Source organism: Leptidea sinapis, chromosome 15 (assembly GCF_905404315.1).
Source record: "Leptidea sinapis chromosome 15, ilLepSina1.1, whole genome shotgun sequence".
NCBI lineage: Eukaryota > Metazoa > Arthropoda > Insecta > Lepidoptera > Pieridae > Leptidea > Leptidea sinapis.
In genome coordinates, this window is record NC_066279.1 from 3030079 (window position 1) to 3048201 (window position 18123).

Here is an 18123-nt window from a genome sequence, read left to right on the forward strand (position 1 = left end):
CACAACTTTTCGTTCAACTAAATTGACAAAATGATTGTATACTGAAATAAATTAATGGTAGCAGCAGCGATAAACTCCACGTCCGTCTTGAGGGCTGCCGCTCAATAAAATATAAATGATCACGAACGATCGTGTGGATGCTTACACGATGATCAACGATTAACTTGCCGATGAGAGACGATCATACAAGTAACAATCATCGCCGATAGTGGAGAGGAGGCATTAGGTATTTCGTAACGAACAAATTCACACACAAAATATTGTGATGTCCAATTTACCTACTCACGCATTCACAAACGAAAGGTTTCGTATATTCGTACAAAATATATAATAACTCTTAATAACTTTTTGTTTGTGCTTTTTAAATTATTTTTGTTTCCATGGTGACGGTTGGTACTAATTCTAAAATCGAAAAAAGTAATCGTGTTGATTTACTTCACATTTTCAAAGTAACACTTCCACTTACTTTTAACAACAACCATAATTTAAATAAAACAATTTTTAAAGGATTAAAACGCGTATAATTTTAATTGTGATTTTACATTAGATTTTGCGTAATAGTTACATTTTTATTATCTTTTAAGTCATCCCGACATTTGGTGACCTTTTCAGAACTCGTCTTTAGGGGACAAGGTTCGGAGTCCCCAGTGTTTTTTTTAAATGTAACACTCGCGTTAATCAAAGAAAATACTAACAACCATTAAATTTTTTAAGTTTAAACTTCTTTAGCGGCGTTGAGCACTTTTCTTGGGATGGGTATAAAATTTTAAACTCGCGTCAGGACATCACGTGTCCTGATCAAAAATTCGTAAGTCGTTGAAGTTATGGATGAAAGTTGGTTTTTCTGAGAGATAAACTTTTTAATATAAAATAATTGTAATAGTTCTGAAGTGTTAAATTTTTTATGTAATATAAATGACATTTTTGTGTACGATAGTGCAATAAATGAATTTTGTATTTAAATACAAAATTCATTTATTGCACATATGCATTTATGTAGTTAACTACATAAATGCATATACTTTTATATTGATAAATAAAGTAATTCGTGCGAAATTATTCCCTTACTTAATTAGTTAATGTTCAAGTTTTCACTTCTACCGGCAACCCCGTAGTGTCCCCTTATTATAATAATAATAATAATATTGTCACACTTTTTACACAAATTATCTTGCCCCAAGTTAAGCATATATATAGCCTGTGTTATGGGTTACAAGACAATGATATATTTAATACAATATACTTACTTAAACATACATAAATTCATATAACATACATAATATATACATAAATACATTTAAACATCCATGACTCGGAAACAAACATCCATATTCATCAAATGCTTCACCTACCGGGATTCCAACCCGGGACCTCTAGCTTAGTAGGTAGGATCGCTAACCACTCGGCTATACAGGTCGTCGTATTATGTAAGAATATAATATATATATCTATATTACCTAAGAAGTACTATTTAGTATAAATAGGTATTTTCATACTTCAGGAGTGGCTATTTTGCAATTCGAATAATCCTTCATTCCCTGTCAAAACTTCACTATAAAAACTAATTTTATAAGTTTATTTTTTGAAACGGCCCACTGAATGCGAAGTTTTAGGAATATGATTACTGTTGTTTATTACCCTTTGGGTACGGAAAAAGCTTTCGTACCATTTCTAAAATTGTAATTGTATAGAAATAGTTTTTGAATGTGATATAACAACCGGTTTTTAAATATTTTCTTAAACTTCTTAAATAAATAAATAAAAGCCTTTTATTTCTGAAACGAGGATATATTAATCTAAAATATAATAATTTAAGATAAACTAAATTAAAAGACCTGACCAAAAACATACTCCTCTTATAGAATGTCCCTTAGCTCGATGTGCCGTTTGGCACAGGTCTCCCCCCACTGTCTCCATTGAGCTCTACCACTCGCAACTCTTGTCCAAAATGGCACTAAAGTCAGGCGGTTATCATCCTCCAATCTCATATTTGGCCTTGCCTGCCTTCTAGTGCCATCTCTACCAAATCGTAACTACGTTGCTCCATTTTTCTGTCGATCTGCTAAGCATGTGTGCAGTCCAGCTCCACTTCTGGTGGTCAATGCGAGTTATTATGTCGTATGTCGGTGACTTTAGTTTTATTTCTTCATCATCATTATCATCATCAGCCGGAAGACGTCTACTACTGGATAAAGGCCTCCCTCAGAGATCTCCACGACTTCCGGTCCTGCGCTACCCTCATCCAACGTATTCCGGCGATCTTGTGGAGGGCCTACTAACACTGCGTCTTCCGGTACGTGGTCGCCATTCGAGAACTCTTCTGCCCCACCGGCCATCTGTCCGTCGAACAATGTGCCCTGCCCACTGCCACTTCAGTTTCGCAATCATTTAGGCTCTTTCGGTGACTTGGGTTGTCCAGCGGATCTCCTCATTTCTGATGTCTGTATTTTTTATCCTATCCGAAGTTCAGTCCCAACATACTTCTCTCCATTGCACGTCGAAATTTGGCTAGTTGTTTTCAATGGCTATCTGTTAGGGACCAAGTCTCTCACCCACATGTTATACAAGGCATAATGGAAGTGTTGAAGGTCTAAACTCTAAATTTTAATATTTAGGTACCTATGCTTAAATTTTTACTCTTCGTGTTTTTTCATTTAAGGGCCATTATATTTTCCAACCACTGGCTTTTCTTTTATTTACTTCTTTAGACATTGAATCTTTTACTTATAAGTTAATATTTAATAGTTAAAATTTAATAAGACAGTCGACTATAAGACCATCTCTCATGCTCGAAGAGTAAGTACACAGCATCAATATTTCAACAGTCATACAAACAATTCATGTGGAGCAGAGGTCTATCAGATATGAGACACCTCGTTTGATCACTTTCGTTTAGGAGGTTGGCGAGTGACCCGGTTACTGCAGCCGGTTGACCCCTCCCTGTACGGTATCAATGGTATCAATTGTCAGGGCTGCCACGCGCAAGAATTCACAATTTTTTATTAATTATTCCCACTGATTTAATTTGAAGAGATTCGTAAATATACAAATGATTTAAGTTTTCTTTAGTGTTAAATACGAGACTGCTAGTGCTGCTCGTGCCAGATTATGGCGAGACAACACGTCCTGAGGATGCGTCGTGTAGAGGCGAAACACGTGTCGAAGTTTTTAAAAACAAATATTGGCGGAATAAAAGGCAAAAAGAAAACTTAAATCATTTAAGTTTTCTTTAGTGTTAATTGTATAATAATTATGGATTTTCGCAAAGTAACGTCTACTTCAATAAATTTTCTTAGAGATACGTAAAGTGAAAACCAAAACATGCAACCCGGTAATTAATTGAATGGTTAACGTTGGCAATTGGCATGGATCAATGTTTTAAAATTATTTTTACACAGATACTACAAATTTACGTAATCTATAAGGCAGCCCTTTTCGCGATTTTTTTTTTCACTACTAAATAACGCAATATTTGTCTTTTTTATAAAGTTTGGTATACTTGTAAAGTATTTTAGTGTTACTTTATAAGGAAGTATTTTCGCTTACATGAATTGCGGTGATTGGGATTAAGACAGGGTTAAGGCAAGCTGTTTCAATCTATTTTGTATGTAAGTATGCCCATAATAGCTAAATCAGAGTCAACAAAAACTAATAACCTAAGCCGACACGATTTAAAGCATATTGAGACACGGTAACCTTGATATATAATTGAATTTCTAATTAATCAGTTACTAGTGAAAAAAACATTAATTTGTAATTCTATTTGTAATTTGGCGATGTTTACACAATGAGCAACGTAGGAGGTTCTGTTTAAACGGGGTCTTTGATATATTCAACTAATTTGACTCATTAGTCGCCAACGTCCATACCACGTTGAATACACCGGTTCTCGTCCGATCACCGAAGTTAAGCAACGTCGGGCGCGGTCAGTACTTAGATGGGTGACCGCTTGGGAACACCGCGTGATGTTGGCTTTTTTTATGCTTCATCCTTCTACCTTATCCCTAACACAACATCTCATATTTTTTTTTCATGACCATAGATGCCTAGACCTTCAATCGGAATAAGAAAAAGGTCAACATTTTATAACATTGCAGTTGGCAACCCTAGGTAACTGTTCATATGTGTCACATGTTGTCAGAATGCGGATCGCATCGCAGATGATAGTGGCCTATAGTGGCACACTCCGGCCAAACTGTTCACGAAGCTACGTAAAACCAGTTAGATATATTTATTGATTTAGCACAATATACAGTTTGTCAACACATTATCAGATATTATATCGTTTTAAAAAGTAGGTCTATTTATGAATTTGTATAAAACATCATATATAGGTACCTAACTTAAAGTTAATTCTCATAAATCGTCATTATCTTTTCGAGGGTGTGTCTTTCGAGCATTATCGGGCTAATAAATAATAACAACTTAATTCAGATAATTAAAACTACCGCCCAGTAGTTAGTACCTCTGAGGTAACAAAAATATTATGTAGAATAGTAGAACCATCGTAATTATGGTAGGTACAATATTTTAATAAATAACTACGTGGTACCGATAGAAAATCAAAAAAAAATATCATCATCTATAGCCCACAGCAGGGATCTATAGTTATTATAATTGTATAGTTAAGTTGTATAGTATTACTAGCTGACCCAGCTAACGTTATATTGCTATACAAATTAATAAAAAAAAATTTTGGCCTTTTAAAAAAAAAACATTTATGTTGGACAATATCTATCCCTACTCGTTGATAATAGATTAACCGTATAGACTATAGACTTTATACGGTCTTTGTTGTAATATAATAATTACAAGTAGGCACTAGGTATCTAAATAAATCCTTCTAGGTACTTCAAGTTGTTTTTAATATCCTGTTCTAGATACACGGTGAGAAAGGAGGCTGTATGCCTTGACATTAGTTAGAATGTTTTCTGAAAGATGACGCTTTTACAAACATTAAAAAAATGCTATCCACCCGCCTAGTCGGTTTACTTACTGTATATTTATCTGATTTTTTTAAAAACTAAAGCATGAATTATGTATTCGAGAGGAGTTGCTATTGCGATGATGATATAAGAATTAACTAATTACATATATTAATCATTGTAATCATAAAAAAAATATGTATTTCCAGGTGAAGTGAACAACGCATATGTGACCGACGCGACATCTATGTCGGGCTCAAGAAAGTCTCTAGCGCTACAGCCGGTGCTCATTATGCATCCACACGCTCCGATAGATGGCGACACTTACTCTCACTACTCGGGACGAACTGCGCGCTCGAAACATGGAATGTACGCTAACTCTATGCATAACTATTAGCTTTAATTTAGAAAATAAACAAACATTGTAAATTAATTATTAAATTTTGTCAATTTTGAAAGATTATGGCTACTGCGTACCTGTACCGCTAAAAGGCAATAAAAAATATAATTCATGTGATTTTCTTGAATGAAATAGGGGTACAAAGTACAAAAGTTGGTTGATTGTAAGATTTTTATATTCTGAAAAAGTAGTAAATAACTCCCTTGTTGTATGTAAATATATTAAGAGTTTATAGTTATAAAATAGCTTAAGTCTATGCCTATATGTCTGTCTAAATTATTGCTTAGAAATATGTGCCTCAAGTTTATAAAATAACACAGCAACCTCTGCGAATTTCAATTTATAAAACTCAATTCAATTTTAATTTGTAACTCATTTTAAATCAATTTAAAAACTTTATTTTATATTTAATTAAGTACATATACTTTCTTTTCCATTAAGAAATAAATCATAACCATTAATTGCAATGACACCCATAATAGTTAATTTTACTTATTAGTTGAAAATAAATGAAATTATAAAACTGTACTAGGTATTATAATAAAGACAGTAACATAAGTACAAAATGATTTATAAAAACAACGAAAACAATGTGCCTTCAGAAAGAATAATATTAAATGTAATGTTTTTGTAATATTTTGTTTTATTATTACCTTTACAGTGTCTTACATTGGAATATTGTGTTCCCAAGTAGCTTACCTCAACCTAGCCTTGACCACGGACTAGTAAAAAAAGAAGGACTCCGCGCCGTGATATTAGCAAGTGAAGCACCTTTATACTAATAATCATTTATCCACAATTTCTTTTAAATACACTTTTTTACAACGCACGACGGCTATGTGTTTACACGTTTACCGGCTTGTTTTGGTGCCTCACTGTTATGTAAGGTGACACGGAGTCCTTATTTTTTTACTCGTCGAAATTTGAAATGATAAATTGATTTGGCATAGGCCTTATACTAGGTAGGTTGACAAGTCAACCCTCATTTCGTCAGAAGAGGTAAGAGTAACGTGATAGAAAGAGATGCAACTTCTAAGTGAATAAAAATGTAGGATAGTAGCGCTGTGCGATCTGAATTACACCTTATTGTATGACTTCAAGAGTCCCTATTTCTTTAATTGATTTTTGCGGAGTGAGACTTCCGTACTCAAAGGGTTGTATGCGTCTCAGAATGCCTGTCTAGCTGTCAATAGCCGACGCCCATCTATGTGTTAGGTATACCAGAAGATCGCCTGCCGACCTACCATGGCGAAAGCCATACTGTCGGTCATTGATCAACTGGTGACCTAGGTATACCAAGAGCTGGCGGTTTATTATGCTTTCTATGATTTTGGAGAGCAGGGAGGTAATAGCAATAGGCCTGTAGTTTGCCGGATCCGAACTGTCTACTTTTTTTTGGATCGGATGGACAAGGGCTGATTTCCACGAGTCAGGGTCTACGCCTTTTGCACAAGAGTGCCGGAATAAACGCGTTAGCACTGGTAATTGTTTGATATACATGCTCAAGATTTTTATAATAAAATATTATTCGTTTTCGGGCGAGAAAGTGAAATGGAAACAAAAACTTTTTTGTACATTGCACAAAAGTCATCGAGCCAGGTACCTATCATGTTGATTCGCCCGAGTTCTAAATAATGTGTTCTTCAAAGTCGTAGTTCATTTTTCTTTATGGAATAGGAGGACAAACGAGCGTACGGGTCACCTGTTGTTAATTGATCACCACCGCCCACAATCTCTTGCAACACCAGAGGAATCACAGGAGCGTTGCCGGCCTTTAAGGAAGGTGTACGCGCTTTTCCATGTCGTATCGTCCCGGAAACACCGCACAAGGAAGTTCATTCCACAGCTTTGTAGTACGTGAAAGAAAGCTCCTTGAAAACCGCACTGTGGAACACCGCCACGCATCCAGATGGTGGGGATTATATCCTAACTTGTGGCGTATCGTGCGAAGGTGGAATTCGGCGGCAGGAATCAGGTTAAACAGCTCTTCGGAACACTCCCCGTGATAAATACGGTAGAAGACTAAAATTGAAGCGACATCTCTACGCAACGCCAAGTGATCCAGCCGTTCACAGAGCACTGGGTCCCCGACAATTCGAGCTGCTCTACGTTGCACGCGGTCAAATGGTTCGAGCTGATACTGGGGTGCGCCAGATCAGAGATGACAGCAATACTCCATGTGTGGCCGGACCATTGTGTTCATTATTTTTATTGCATCGCCAATAGTTTTAGCAGCGATGTAAAGAATGTTGTAGGTAATTTATACCTTGGGTTAAATTATTGGAGTCTTAGTAAGAGTCCCTAATTTCTTTGAAAGTGTAATAAAGCCTACGTCACTCGGGGATAGTGTGGCATCCCAAGAGTGAATTTTTCAAATCGGTAGTCAAATCAGTACTTAGTTTCGGAGCTTATTCAATGCAAACACTTAATTTTTCCTATATTATAATATTAGTAGTTACTTATAGTTTACTTGGACAAAACCAAATAAAAATATGTATACCTACGGGTTCAGGTTCACACCATTTTCTTTTTCGAATAGGATATCCAAACCAGCGGGTTTCGCGAACGTGGTAAGTCATTATCGACCTTTTTTTATTGGAACCCCTAGGAATCCCTCTCTGCTTATTCCACAGTTTGTTTGCAGCTGGAAATAAGTTCTTTGAAAACCATACTGTTGAGGAACATTCCGATAGTGAAATGATAATATTAGTCACTTATCATTTTGTAGAGGGTTGAGCATTGCTGAAGTTCACCAGCAGGAATTAAGATAAATAATTGCTACTAAGAACACTATGAAAAAAAAATAGTATATATTAAAAGAAGCCTATAAAAATGTGTTTTATTCTTTCAACCTCCAAACAGTTGTTTGTGAAAACCCGTGATTCTCGCGTCGTGTCTCATTCGTTAGTTGATATGTGGCGAGCAGCGCCATCTGGCGGCGTCTGGCATCCGTCAGCCCATGTCTTCCAGGGTCGCCGATCAATATCTAAATTATTATAACAATAAATTGAAAATATTATAAAATACTAATTAATTTATAAACGTAAGAAGATACGAATCTGGTTATCCATAGAAATAGGGTTTGTCAAAACATGGCTCAGTGGTATGGTCATGTGGTACTGTGGGTAACCCTACCACAATTTGGCACCATGCTATGGAGTATATTTTATTATTATGTAAGAATTTGGACTGAGTGCCAGCCAAGTGTGAGATTTTTTACCTATTAATTCACGTAAAAGTTAACTACGATTTGAATGGCGTCGAAAGAGCGCCGTCTAGTGAAAGTAGAGTAAAACATCATAGCGCCATCTAGTGAAAGTAGAGTAAGACATCATAGCGTCATAAATCTCACACTTGGCACTCTCATATGTACCTGTAAGATTTTCATCGTTCATGAATATGGACGATTTTTTTTTTCGAGTGGAGTAAAATACATTTACGTATTGAAGACCCCGAAACGGGGCCCATATGTCGGGCTCGGGTGTAAACACCCCCTACCGACTAAAAACCTCCTCTGTGCTGATAGCCCTGAAGGCTTTTACAGCGAAGCCGGGCGGGGGCCTTGGAGGCCGAAAATGTAGCTCACAGGCGCGGCGCGTCTCGGAAGGAGACTCGAACCTCGGACCGCCTGCTCACTAGGCTGGATGGAGAGAAGATCACTAACGATCTAATATATCTGTTAGTCCAGTGGACTCTAGGTTTGAAGAGACTTCGCACTCGCCGGCGAGTGCGGTGATATATGTATGTAAGTAAGTGTGAGTGTATGTAAGTGTGTGACTATTTGTGTGTAGTGTTATTGTGGGTGTGTGATTTGTGATGTGAGTGTGAGTGGTGTTAAACGATTACAGGACGAGGACTATCTCGTCGGGCTTCTATCAAAGTGTGTGAATGCGTATTATATTAGGTTGTGGTCGCTGGAAATCGTCAAAGTGACTAGTGGCTGCGGTTTGATGTACACGGCCGCGCCTACGTCTTCGAGGGCGGTGTGGTTGGTTTGGTGTCGGTGTTGGTGATGGTGTTGGTGTCGCGTTCGCGATCGTAATATAGTCGTCCGGGTCGACTAGTACGTGTCGAGGTCGCCTCTGTTTGTTCAGAATGTGGTCTAGAGGAGTGTAAGCACATGCCTCCCTCACCAAGATATTAGGGTGCTCGGCCACCTTATCAAAGTAGCGTCGCGATATCTCCTTGAAATGTTGAGCGATGGTTGGCAGCTCAAGATCGCGATGGAGATCTACGTTACGAACGAACCACGGCGCTCCGGAGGCCGTGCGCGTGAATCTATTCTCAACCACTTGGAAACGCCGCAAGTGGCTCGGCGGCGCGTGGGCAAACACGATGCTTGCGTACGACATAATGGGACGTACGATGGTCTTGTACAATGTCACCTTGTGTCTGAGCGGTAGTTTGCTTCGCTTGCACACAAGTAGATACAGGCGGCTAAGGACAAACCGGGCTCTATTGCAAACCGTGCTGATATGTTTTGCGAAGTTCATGTTACTGTTAAACGTAACACCTAAATATTTATAATGTTAGGCCCACGGAATAGGGGTCCCATATAGGTATAGGGGCCAAAGATTTTATTTTATTAGTATTACCAAAGAGTACCGCTGCACTCTTTGAGGGATTGACTTCAATCCGCCATTTTCTGAACCAGTCTCCTAGTTCATTAACGGCGGCCTGAAGCACTCTTATATGAGTCGAGGGGCGCCCCCGAGTGGCGCCATAATAAAGAGCCGTGTCGTCCGCATATTGTGCAATTTGCACTTTCTGAGGCTTCGGGAGATCACTCGTGAAAAGTGAGAAGAGGGTCGGGGACAGAACTGAGCCCTGAGGCACTCCCGACTTGATGGGTCGGGGCGTGGATAACGTGCCTTCTACTCGATAGCGGAAGCTTCGATCAGTAAGGTAGGCTCGTATGATGCGCACGAGCCTGTCTGGCATACCCAGTTCATACAACTTAAAGATTAAGCCGTTATGCCATATCTTGTCGAAAGCTTTCGCGACATCGAGAAATACGGCCGCTGTAACTGTACGGTATTGGATTCGTTTGAGAATATACTCAGTGAGTCGGTGGGCTTGTTCTGGACACGAGTGAGCAGTCCTGAAACCAAACTGATGGTCGGGTATCATGTTCTGCTCCGCGATATAATATTTGAGGCGAGCGAGAATCAGACGTTCGTATAGTTTACCTAAAGAGTTAATTAAACTAATGGGTCTATAACTAATGGGACAAGTTTTACGTATACCAGAATACCGATAACAATGGATTCCTTCCATTGTTCGGGGAACGCGCAATGTAATAGCAGTATATTAAAAACGGTTACTAATAAATTAATGAGTGAGAGGCAGGATTTTAAGAACCCTGTTATTTATAGAGTCGGGCCCCGGGGCCTTTTTGGAGTGAAGCTCCCTAATAATTCCTTTCACCTCTATACTAGAGGTGGGTTGTATTGGCTCGCCTGATGGGCTAAGAGAGATGCGACGTTCAACTTCACAGTTTACTTCATTAACATGGGCTGGGTCGGTAGCTGCGTTCGGGGTGCACTGACTCTCGAGAGTGTCGGCAAGGCACTCCGCCTTGTCCTCGTCATCGAGGGCCGGCAGCAGTCCCGGTCTGTCCAAAGGAGGCATTACTGTAGGCGGTTCCTGTTTGAACGCACGAGGCAGCTTCCAGAACGCCACGTGCGTCGGGTTTCTATGCGAGACGACCTAAGTACTTAGCATTTCATCAACCATGGATTTACTATGCGGGACGCGGGTGTACCCGAGACTAGCTGTTAGGTTATTGCTATGGTTGTAAATAGTATCCCTTGTAACATTTTTCAAACCTTATTATTATAAACCCTAAATTCACTATTTGTTTTACTTAGGTCCACATTTGACCTGCACCAATTAAAAATCAACCTAACATGCAGGTACACTTGTTTTCTTAACTAATAAAAATATAATAAAGTAATAGGCACCTAAGTTTGCGCCTTACGTTTGGTTAAACCTAATAAAAACGAAAAATTAAGTAAAAAGGCTATTTTACTGGCCTATATTGTTTCAGGAATGGTTTTAGTATATATTTTAGTTCAATCAAAAATATTAGGACTATACTCACGGTTTTCCTATGTCTAGTCATTTCACTGAGCCAGTTGAACAAATATTGACCAAATTCTTCATCATAGAACATGTCTCCAATGAGTATTGTATCAAATTGTTCACATTTTGTTCCAATGTAGTTATTTGTAGAAGTTTGAATATTAACTATTTTATTCAAATCGGCATTCATTCTTGTCGCTTCTACTGCGTCTAAAATAGTATAATAAAGTATTTCAACAGAGTTATCACAAGGGGATGTAGCTCAGTGGTAGAGCGTTCGCTTTGCATGTGAAAGGCCCCGGGTTCGATCCCCGGCATCTCCATATCAAGTTGATATAATATTTTTATTTTAGTTATGTATTATTATAGCTTTTCAGGTAATTTTGTTTCATTATTATACTATATAAATATAATTTATAATAGAATAAAATATTTGTGAATTTTTGTTTTATATATTTTAATTATGCATCCTTCTGAATCGTAATTTTTTGTATGCAATTCGAATTTAAGCAAGTACTTACAGATATCAATATCGTTAGCAACAACAAGTTTTGCTTCCTTGAGAGCCGCGGCAATGGCGCCGGCTCCACAGCCGCAACCTATGTCTAAGACATTACGATGAAGCACCGCTTCGGCGTTGTCTAATATGTACCTGTAAACAATATTATGTAAGTATGTAATACATTTACGGCCTTACAGATAAACTTGGTTTTAAGTTACAACTGAGAATACACCAAGAATACGCAAAATGTTGATTAATTTGTCGTTGACAATTTATTGACAACACTGTCATTACAAAATACAAATATTCCGCATGTCAGGCAGCTTTGCAATAAAAAGCGGGAAACGTTCTATGTCCAAAAAGAAACAATCTTAAGCAAAAAGTCTATTTGTTTAACATATTGCATATTCTTGGTTTATGCTCAGGTACATCATTAAATTTATTATCATAAAGGAGTTATTATAGCCAGAACAATTTAGTGAAATATTCGAAAATATCAATTTATGACCTTAGGTATACAAACTTTAAATACGTAATACTTTAAGTATGAATGGTCCAACGTAACGGTGTGAATCTAATAACCCAAGCACAGGATTTGGTACGGCCAACCACCCGATGGTTCGGTGGGTGTCTCGCACCAATTGGTCCGGCGTGGTACTCAGTACAGTCCAGACGGTTAAGCTTAATAATTTTTAGACAAGTTTTGTGGTGAAAATATAGCATTTGGAGCTATGAACACTACTTTATCCTGTTACACATACCCTTAAATCTTACTTGTAGGTTGCTAATGCTTGTTGTTGGTTAAAGTTAATAGTTCAGAGCTATTATGAACTACCAGATTTGTATGCAATTAAACAAGTTTTTTCTCGGTGAGATGCATTTGTTTAGTATACTGCTCTCATAAAAGTTGTTCTTATAGCTTTTACTTTTTTGTGTTGGTACATTTATTAAGATTAGTAATCAATAATGAGGATTATAAGCAATTAAACTGTTTGCGCCTGTTAAAATGTTAAATTTTCGACGCAAGAATTTTGAAAATATTGGCTTTGTTACGTAGGAGCCGTGAACTCATATCGCTCAAGGTCGCCGGCATTTAGTGTCCCCTTAAGCACGTACTTAATCCTAAATTAACAATAGCTACTTGCAACATATTACATTATTATATTGCCAATGGATTGCACTGAGTATCTATGACCATTGTTATTTTTCATTTATTTTCGTCCACAGAGTACCTTTGAATATGCTAGCAATTTTGTCATCAGCGGCAAGTAAAGGCTAATTAATAATTATATTTTAATCATTCGATTTGATGAAAAAAAAAGTAAAAAATCTATTAGAAATATAATTTAAGCAGCGACATCTATGAGATACTGAAGGAACATCTTTATAGAACAACTTACAATCACAAATTATTTTTTACAGCGATGTTAAATATGGCTTTTGTAGTGAACAATGAATATTACACAGTACACTAGGTGGCAGTATGTACTGCTATATGCATATACTATATTAATTCTAATGTGTCCTTTTTAATAGTAATTCGCTTCATCCCTCATCATCAACATTTTGTTGGCAAAGCTTCATATGGGTAAAGGATACATTTATTACGAGGCATAAGACGAATTAATTGTCCGAAGATTGTTTCCATTCGAATCATATTTTTATTTGAAGCACTATCATCGATAAACTAGTCCTAACCATCATTTTGAAACTTTAACTTAGATTTAATAACAAACCGCAAGTTTTAGAGGCGTATGTTAAACTGTTTGGTAATATATACTTCTATACTAATATTATATAGAGGAAAGATTTGATTGTTTGTTTGTTTTTCACTGTTGGGGCTAGCTACATTATTCCCGAGTGTTATAGGCTATAGGTATTATATTTACAAAAAATTAGGGATCCCTATTAAAAGTCCAGTAATGTAACCCAAGGTGTAAAAATACGAACGCGAACGACGTCGCGGGGTATCAGCTAGTCAGTTATTAAACAGCAATTAAATGTTGCATTTGGCATTTTTCTAAACGAATTTTAATAGGTGGGGCAAAGTTCTATAGATTTTCTGTCATTGTCCTTTAAGAGTTTTGTAGTTAGATTATTTGAAGACGGTATTTTATAATATATTTTTATTTTATTTTATAAATTTTAACATGACAAGCAGTTACAATAATTATATTTATGTAACTACGTATAGGTATCTATACCTATTGTATGCTTAATCCATACCTGAGTATTATTCTCAACGTGACTCATCTCAAATCCTGAATAAAGATAAGTACGCGCCAGGATTTCTAAGAAAAAGGGCCGCTGTAATATTTATTACTTAGGTCCACTGTGACTCATGCGGGGGATGGGGTAATACCCTTCCCCCCTCAAGTGGGCGCACCTCATCCTCCATTCAGGAATCACTACAAGGGCTCTTTGTTCTCGTAATGACGCTGTTTTTAGTCTCAAAATGTTTATTTTTGTTTAAAAAGTGTTGAAACGGTCAGTGTTTATGTAATAATGAGTTATAACTATTATGTATTAGCTATTATGGAATAGGTATAACATAAGATGGAAGCATCTTTTATAGGAGTTAGTAATAGAACGAGAATAAATGTCCGGCCTGATGATAAGAAAATTCAGAGATTGGAACTAGAACGAGACAGTTCTGCAGTTGATGGCAAATAATCTTCATGTATTCGGAGTTCGGACGAGACTTAACTCGGCTTCTTAAGGCGAAGAGTAAGCAGAAAACACACAAACAAGGTGTTTTTAGACATATTTTGTGGTGAAAATATAGCATTTGGAGCTATGAACACTATTTTATCCTGTTACACATACCCTTAAGTCTTACTTGTAGGTTGCTAATGCTTGCTGTTAGTTAAACTTAACACTCCAGAGCTATTATGAACTACCAGATTTGTTTGCAGTACAAGTTTTTCCTCGGCATGATGCATTTGTTTGGTATACTGCTCTCATAAAAGTTGTTCTTATAGATTTTACTTTTTTGTGTTGGTACTTTTATTAAGATTAGTAATCAATAATGAGGATTGTAAGCAATTAAACTGTTTGCGCCTGTTAAAATGTTAAATTTTCGACTCAAGAATTTTGAAAATATTGGCTTTGTTACATAGGAGCCGTGAACTCATATCGCTCAAGGTCGCCGGCATTTAGTGTCGCCTTAACTCGTCTTCTTAAAAAGGAATTTGTATACTTGAAACAGACCTATAACGTTAAGAGAAGCGTCATGATAAGTATCATCTGCTACACCTGCAAAGAATGCAGGTGGATATCACGGCTGATATTTTTGCCCCTCTCAAGACTTTTATAAGTATTGACTGTGCATTACAAAAATCCACATATACGTTTATAAAATACTAGTAGTTGCCCGTTGCATCTGCAACTAAAGGTTTTTTCTCAACAATGCCTGTCAGCCATTAAGTTGTCATAGCGACTTCCCATTTTACACGGACCCACGCCAAGACAGGGAAGATATTAGGAGGATTATCTAATATATAAAATTCTCATGTCGCGGTGTTTGTAGTTAAACTCCTTCGAAACGGTTTAACCGATTCTCATGAAATTTTGAGTGCATATTGGGTACGTCTGAGAATCGGGTTAAGGGTGGTCCAAACCAATTTTTTATTTTTTATTTTTTTTTTAAATTTGTTTGATTATGAGTCAGCATTAAAAAATACATACAACTTCAAATTTTCACCCTTCTACGATCAACAGTTACTTTTGTATCGCAATTTTAATATCGGCAATACAACGTTTGCTAGTTCAGCTAGTAATATACATATATATTTCTTTTGTGCGTCTGTTGTAATTGAACTCCTCCTAAACGGTTGGGCCGATTTTAATGAAACTTTCTGTGTGTCTTCAGGTGGATTCGAGAATGGTGTAGATTCACAATTGAACTACCTCCTAAACAGCTGGACCGATTTAGATGATTTTTTTTGTGTGTTCCAGTGAATTTGGGATTGGTTTAGATTCTCAATGCCGTTCATATAATATAATTCTCCTGTTCATGTGTATGTTAGTGAACTCTGTACGTCCGCTAGTATTATAATATAATATCTTAACAAGAAAATTAGTCAAAGCCCAGTTCACTGCAGCGGAGCATTCTTAGCTTGATATCTATAGAGTTTACTTAGACTTTGCTCAGACTTTCATCATCATCATCAGCCGGAAGATGTCCACTGCTGGACAAAGGCCTCCCCTAAAGATCTCCACGGTGGTCGGTCCTGCGCTGCCTTCATCCAATGTATTCCGGCTATTTGACCAGATCGTCGGTCCATCTTGTGGTGGACTAACTAACACAGCGTCTTCCGGTACGTAGTCGCCATTCTAGGACCTTTCTGCCATACCGGCCATCTGCCCGTTGAGCTATATGCCCTGCCCACTGCCACTTCAGTTGGGCTATGTCGGTGATTTTGGTAACCCTCTATAGATTGCAGCCTTAGTAACACTAAACAGGCTTCTTGTAAATTACAGACCCGTACAAAACATGTTGTTAATGCATAAAGTATAAACAAATTTTTAGCTTAGGCTAAACCAATAACTGAGAACAGCCATTTAAATAAGTAACCTGTAAATAGCTTTCCGTTTTGTAACAGATGAATAGTTAAATATGTTTTTTTTCCTTTATTGTTCACAATTAAAAGTATTACAGAGATAATACATATAAAGTCACCCACAAGAAACCATGTAAGGTTTATCCGTGGGGACGAGATCGCTCTTAATTACTTATATTATTATATTAAATTCTTATACCAATTATATTAACACGCCTTATAATATAAGTACATAATTACATTAAAAATTGTTTGTTTAATAAATACTTTGCTTTTTCCGGTTTTTTCTCAATGCTTTCTAAAACATTTGCTGGCAAACCATTTGGTGTGTCTGGCAATAAATACTCCCATTTCCGCCTACCATATGCATTGTTTCATTTAGGTAATATGTATGTGTTTAGGTAGGACAGACAACGGAGGTGTGGTTGCCACGTTAAGTTTTCTTAAGTTAATAAATTAAAACAAACATCAGATAAGCATTTCATTACATTTCTCCTGAAGTGACTCATTTGATCTCACCCCTCATACAAATACTTAGGTATACATTCCTCTACAGTTTACAAGTATGACTCATATCTCGCTGTCCCTTTTTTTCTCTAAAGAATGTTCTGCTATCCCTTTCTACGTTTCTATACATAATTAAGTCACTGGTGTTGTTACAATGTGTAATGTGTTTTATTTGGAACGCAACCATTTGTAATTCCTATCAAAGATGTCTTGTTTTCCCGCCTTTTTTACACGCTTTTTATTAGCTGTTGTTGTGTGGAAGTGACTCTTTTGGCGCGATTTTGACGGCCATATTTGGTTCAAACTTCGTAGATTTATCTAGGAACGATGACAATACATTAATTTGATAAAAATATTCCATTTTTCAATTTGTAAAATAAGATTTTTGATAATTTATGAAATTCATGAATTTTATGAAATTGATCTACGAAAATATGAATTTTTTGAATTTTTCATCTCTCCTCGATAAGGCAGGAATTGATTATCATTTTAAATTTCTATGAGTGAGGCGATGGTTTGCTGAATTAGAGCGTGGTTGGGTTTCTTTACATCACGAATTTCGTGAAGGGCGATCTTCAACTGCCGTCAACGAAAATAATGTGGCTACTGTTAAGCGGCTAATTGAAGAAAACCCGTGGATTACCTATTAGACAATTTGAGGACTATTGGGGATTGGTATGAGCCGTATTCATAAGTATTATATCGTCGTGGAAATCTTTGGGGGAGGCCTTTATCCAGCAGTGGACGTATTAGCTTAGCTTAACTTTTTTGATTTTAAGCAATTAACATCTTTGATTTTAAGCTAAGCTTTGAGAGGTCTCACTTTTACCAATTCCGAAGAGGCAATGATAGCTTTCAATCACCACGTAGAAAACATTCCTTCTGATCTGTGGTCCTCCTGTTTTAAAAAAGACCTGTTTTTATGTGTTGCCATTTAGTCACTGTATTGTTCCGTATCTCAAATGACTCTCAAACGCACTTCATGCGCTAAGAAGCGGATTGGCCTATAATTGCCTGTATAAGGGTCCACCTTGAAGGAGAACGATTTTTTGTCAGTAAATAATGGACTACCTAAAAAAAGTCGTCACGGGACGCCTGGCAGATGTGAAACATCGACATTATTTTGTAAAAGTAATATGCAGA

The 18123-nt window shown here is 37.0% G+C and overlaps 2 protein-coding genes and 2 non-coding genes across 5 annotated transcripts in view; 3 read left to right on the top strand and 1 right to left on the bottom strand.

Moving 5' to 3' along the window:
- LOC126968422 (LHFPL tetraspan subfamily member 3 protein) overlaps nucleotides 1-5959 on the top strand; it is a 45973-nt gene extending 40014 nt beyond the window's left edge. Inside the window, exon 4 of the mRNA XM_050813449.1 lies at nucleotides 5135-5959. Within this exon, the coding sequence (XP_050669406.1) occupies nucleotides 5135-5322 (188 nt within the window). The 3' untranslated portion in view covers nucleotides 5323-5959. The remainder of the gene's footprint in view (nucleotides 1-5134) is intronic.
- Nucleotides 3856-3974, top strand: LOC126968530 (5S ribosomal RNA). Its single transcript, XR_007730235.1, has one exon. It is a non-coding gene; the product is annotated as a 5S ribosomal RNA (ribosomal RNA).
- Nucleotides 5960-8153: 2194 nt separating the features above from the next.
- LOC126968430 (electron transfer flavoprotein beta subunit lysine methyltransferase-like) overlaps nucleotides 8154-18123 on the bottom strand; it is a 46186-nt gene continuing 36216 nt past the window's right edge. For both annotated transcript variants that reach the window (XM_050813462.1, XM_050813463.1), the window contains exons 3-5: nucleotides 11931-12061; nucleotides 11429-11619; nucleotides 8154-8311 (exon numbers count right to left, since the gene is read on the bottom strand). In XM_050813462.1, the coding sequence (XP_050669419.1) occupies nucleotides 8165-8311; nucleotides 11429-11619; nucleotides 11931-12061 (469 nt within the window). In that variant the 3' untranslated portion in view covers nucleotides 8154-8164. The remainder of the gene's footprint in view (nucleotides 8312-11428; nucleotides 11620-11930; nucleotides 12062-18123) is intronic.
- Nucleotides 11661-11732, top strand: Trnaa-ugc (transfer RNA alanine (anticodon UGC)). Its single transcript has one exon. It is a non-coding gene; the product is annotated as a tRNA-Ala (tRNA).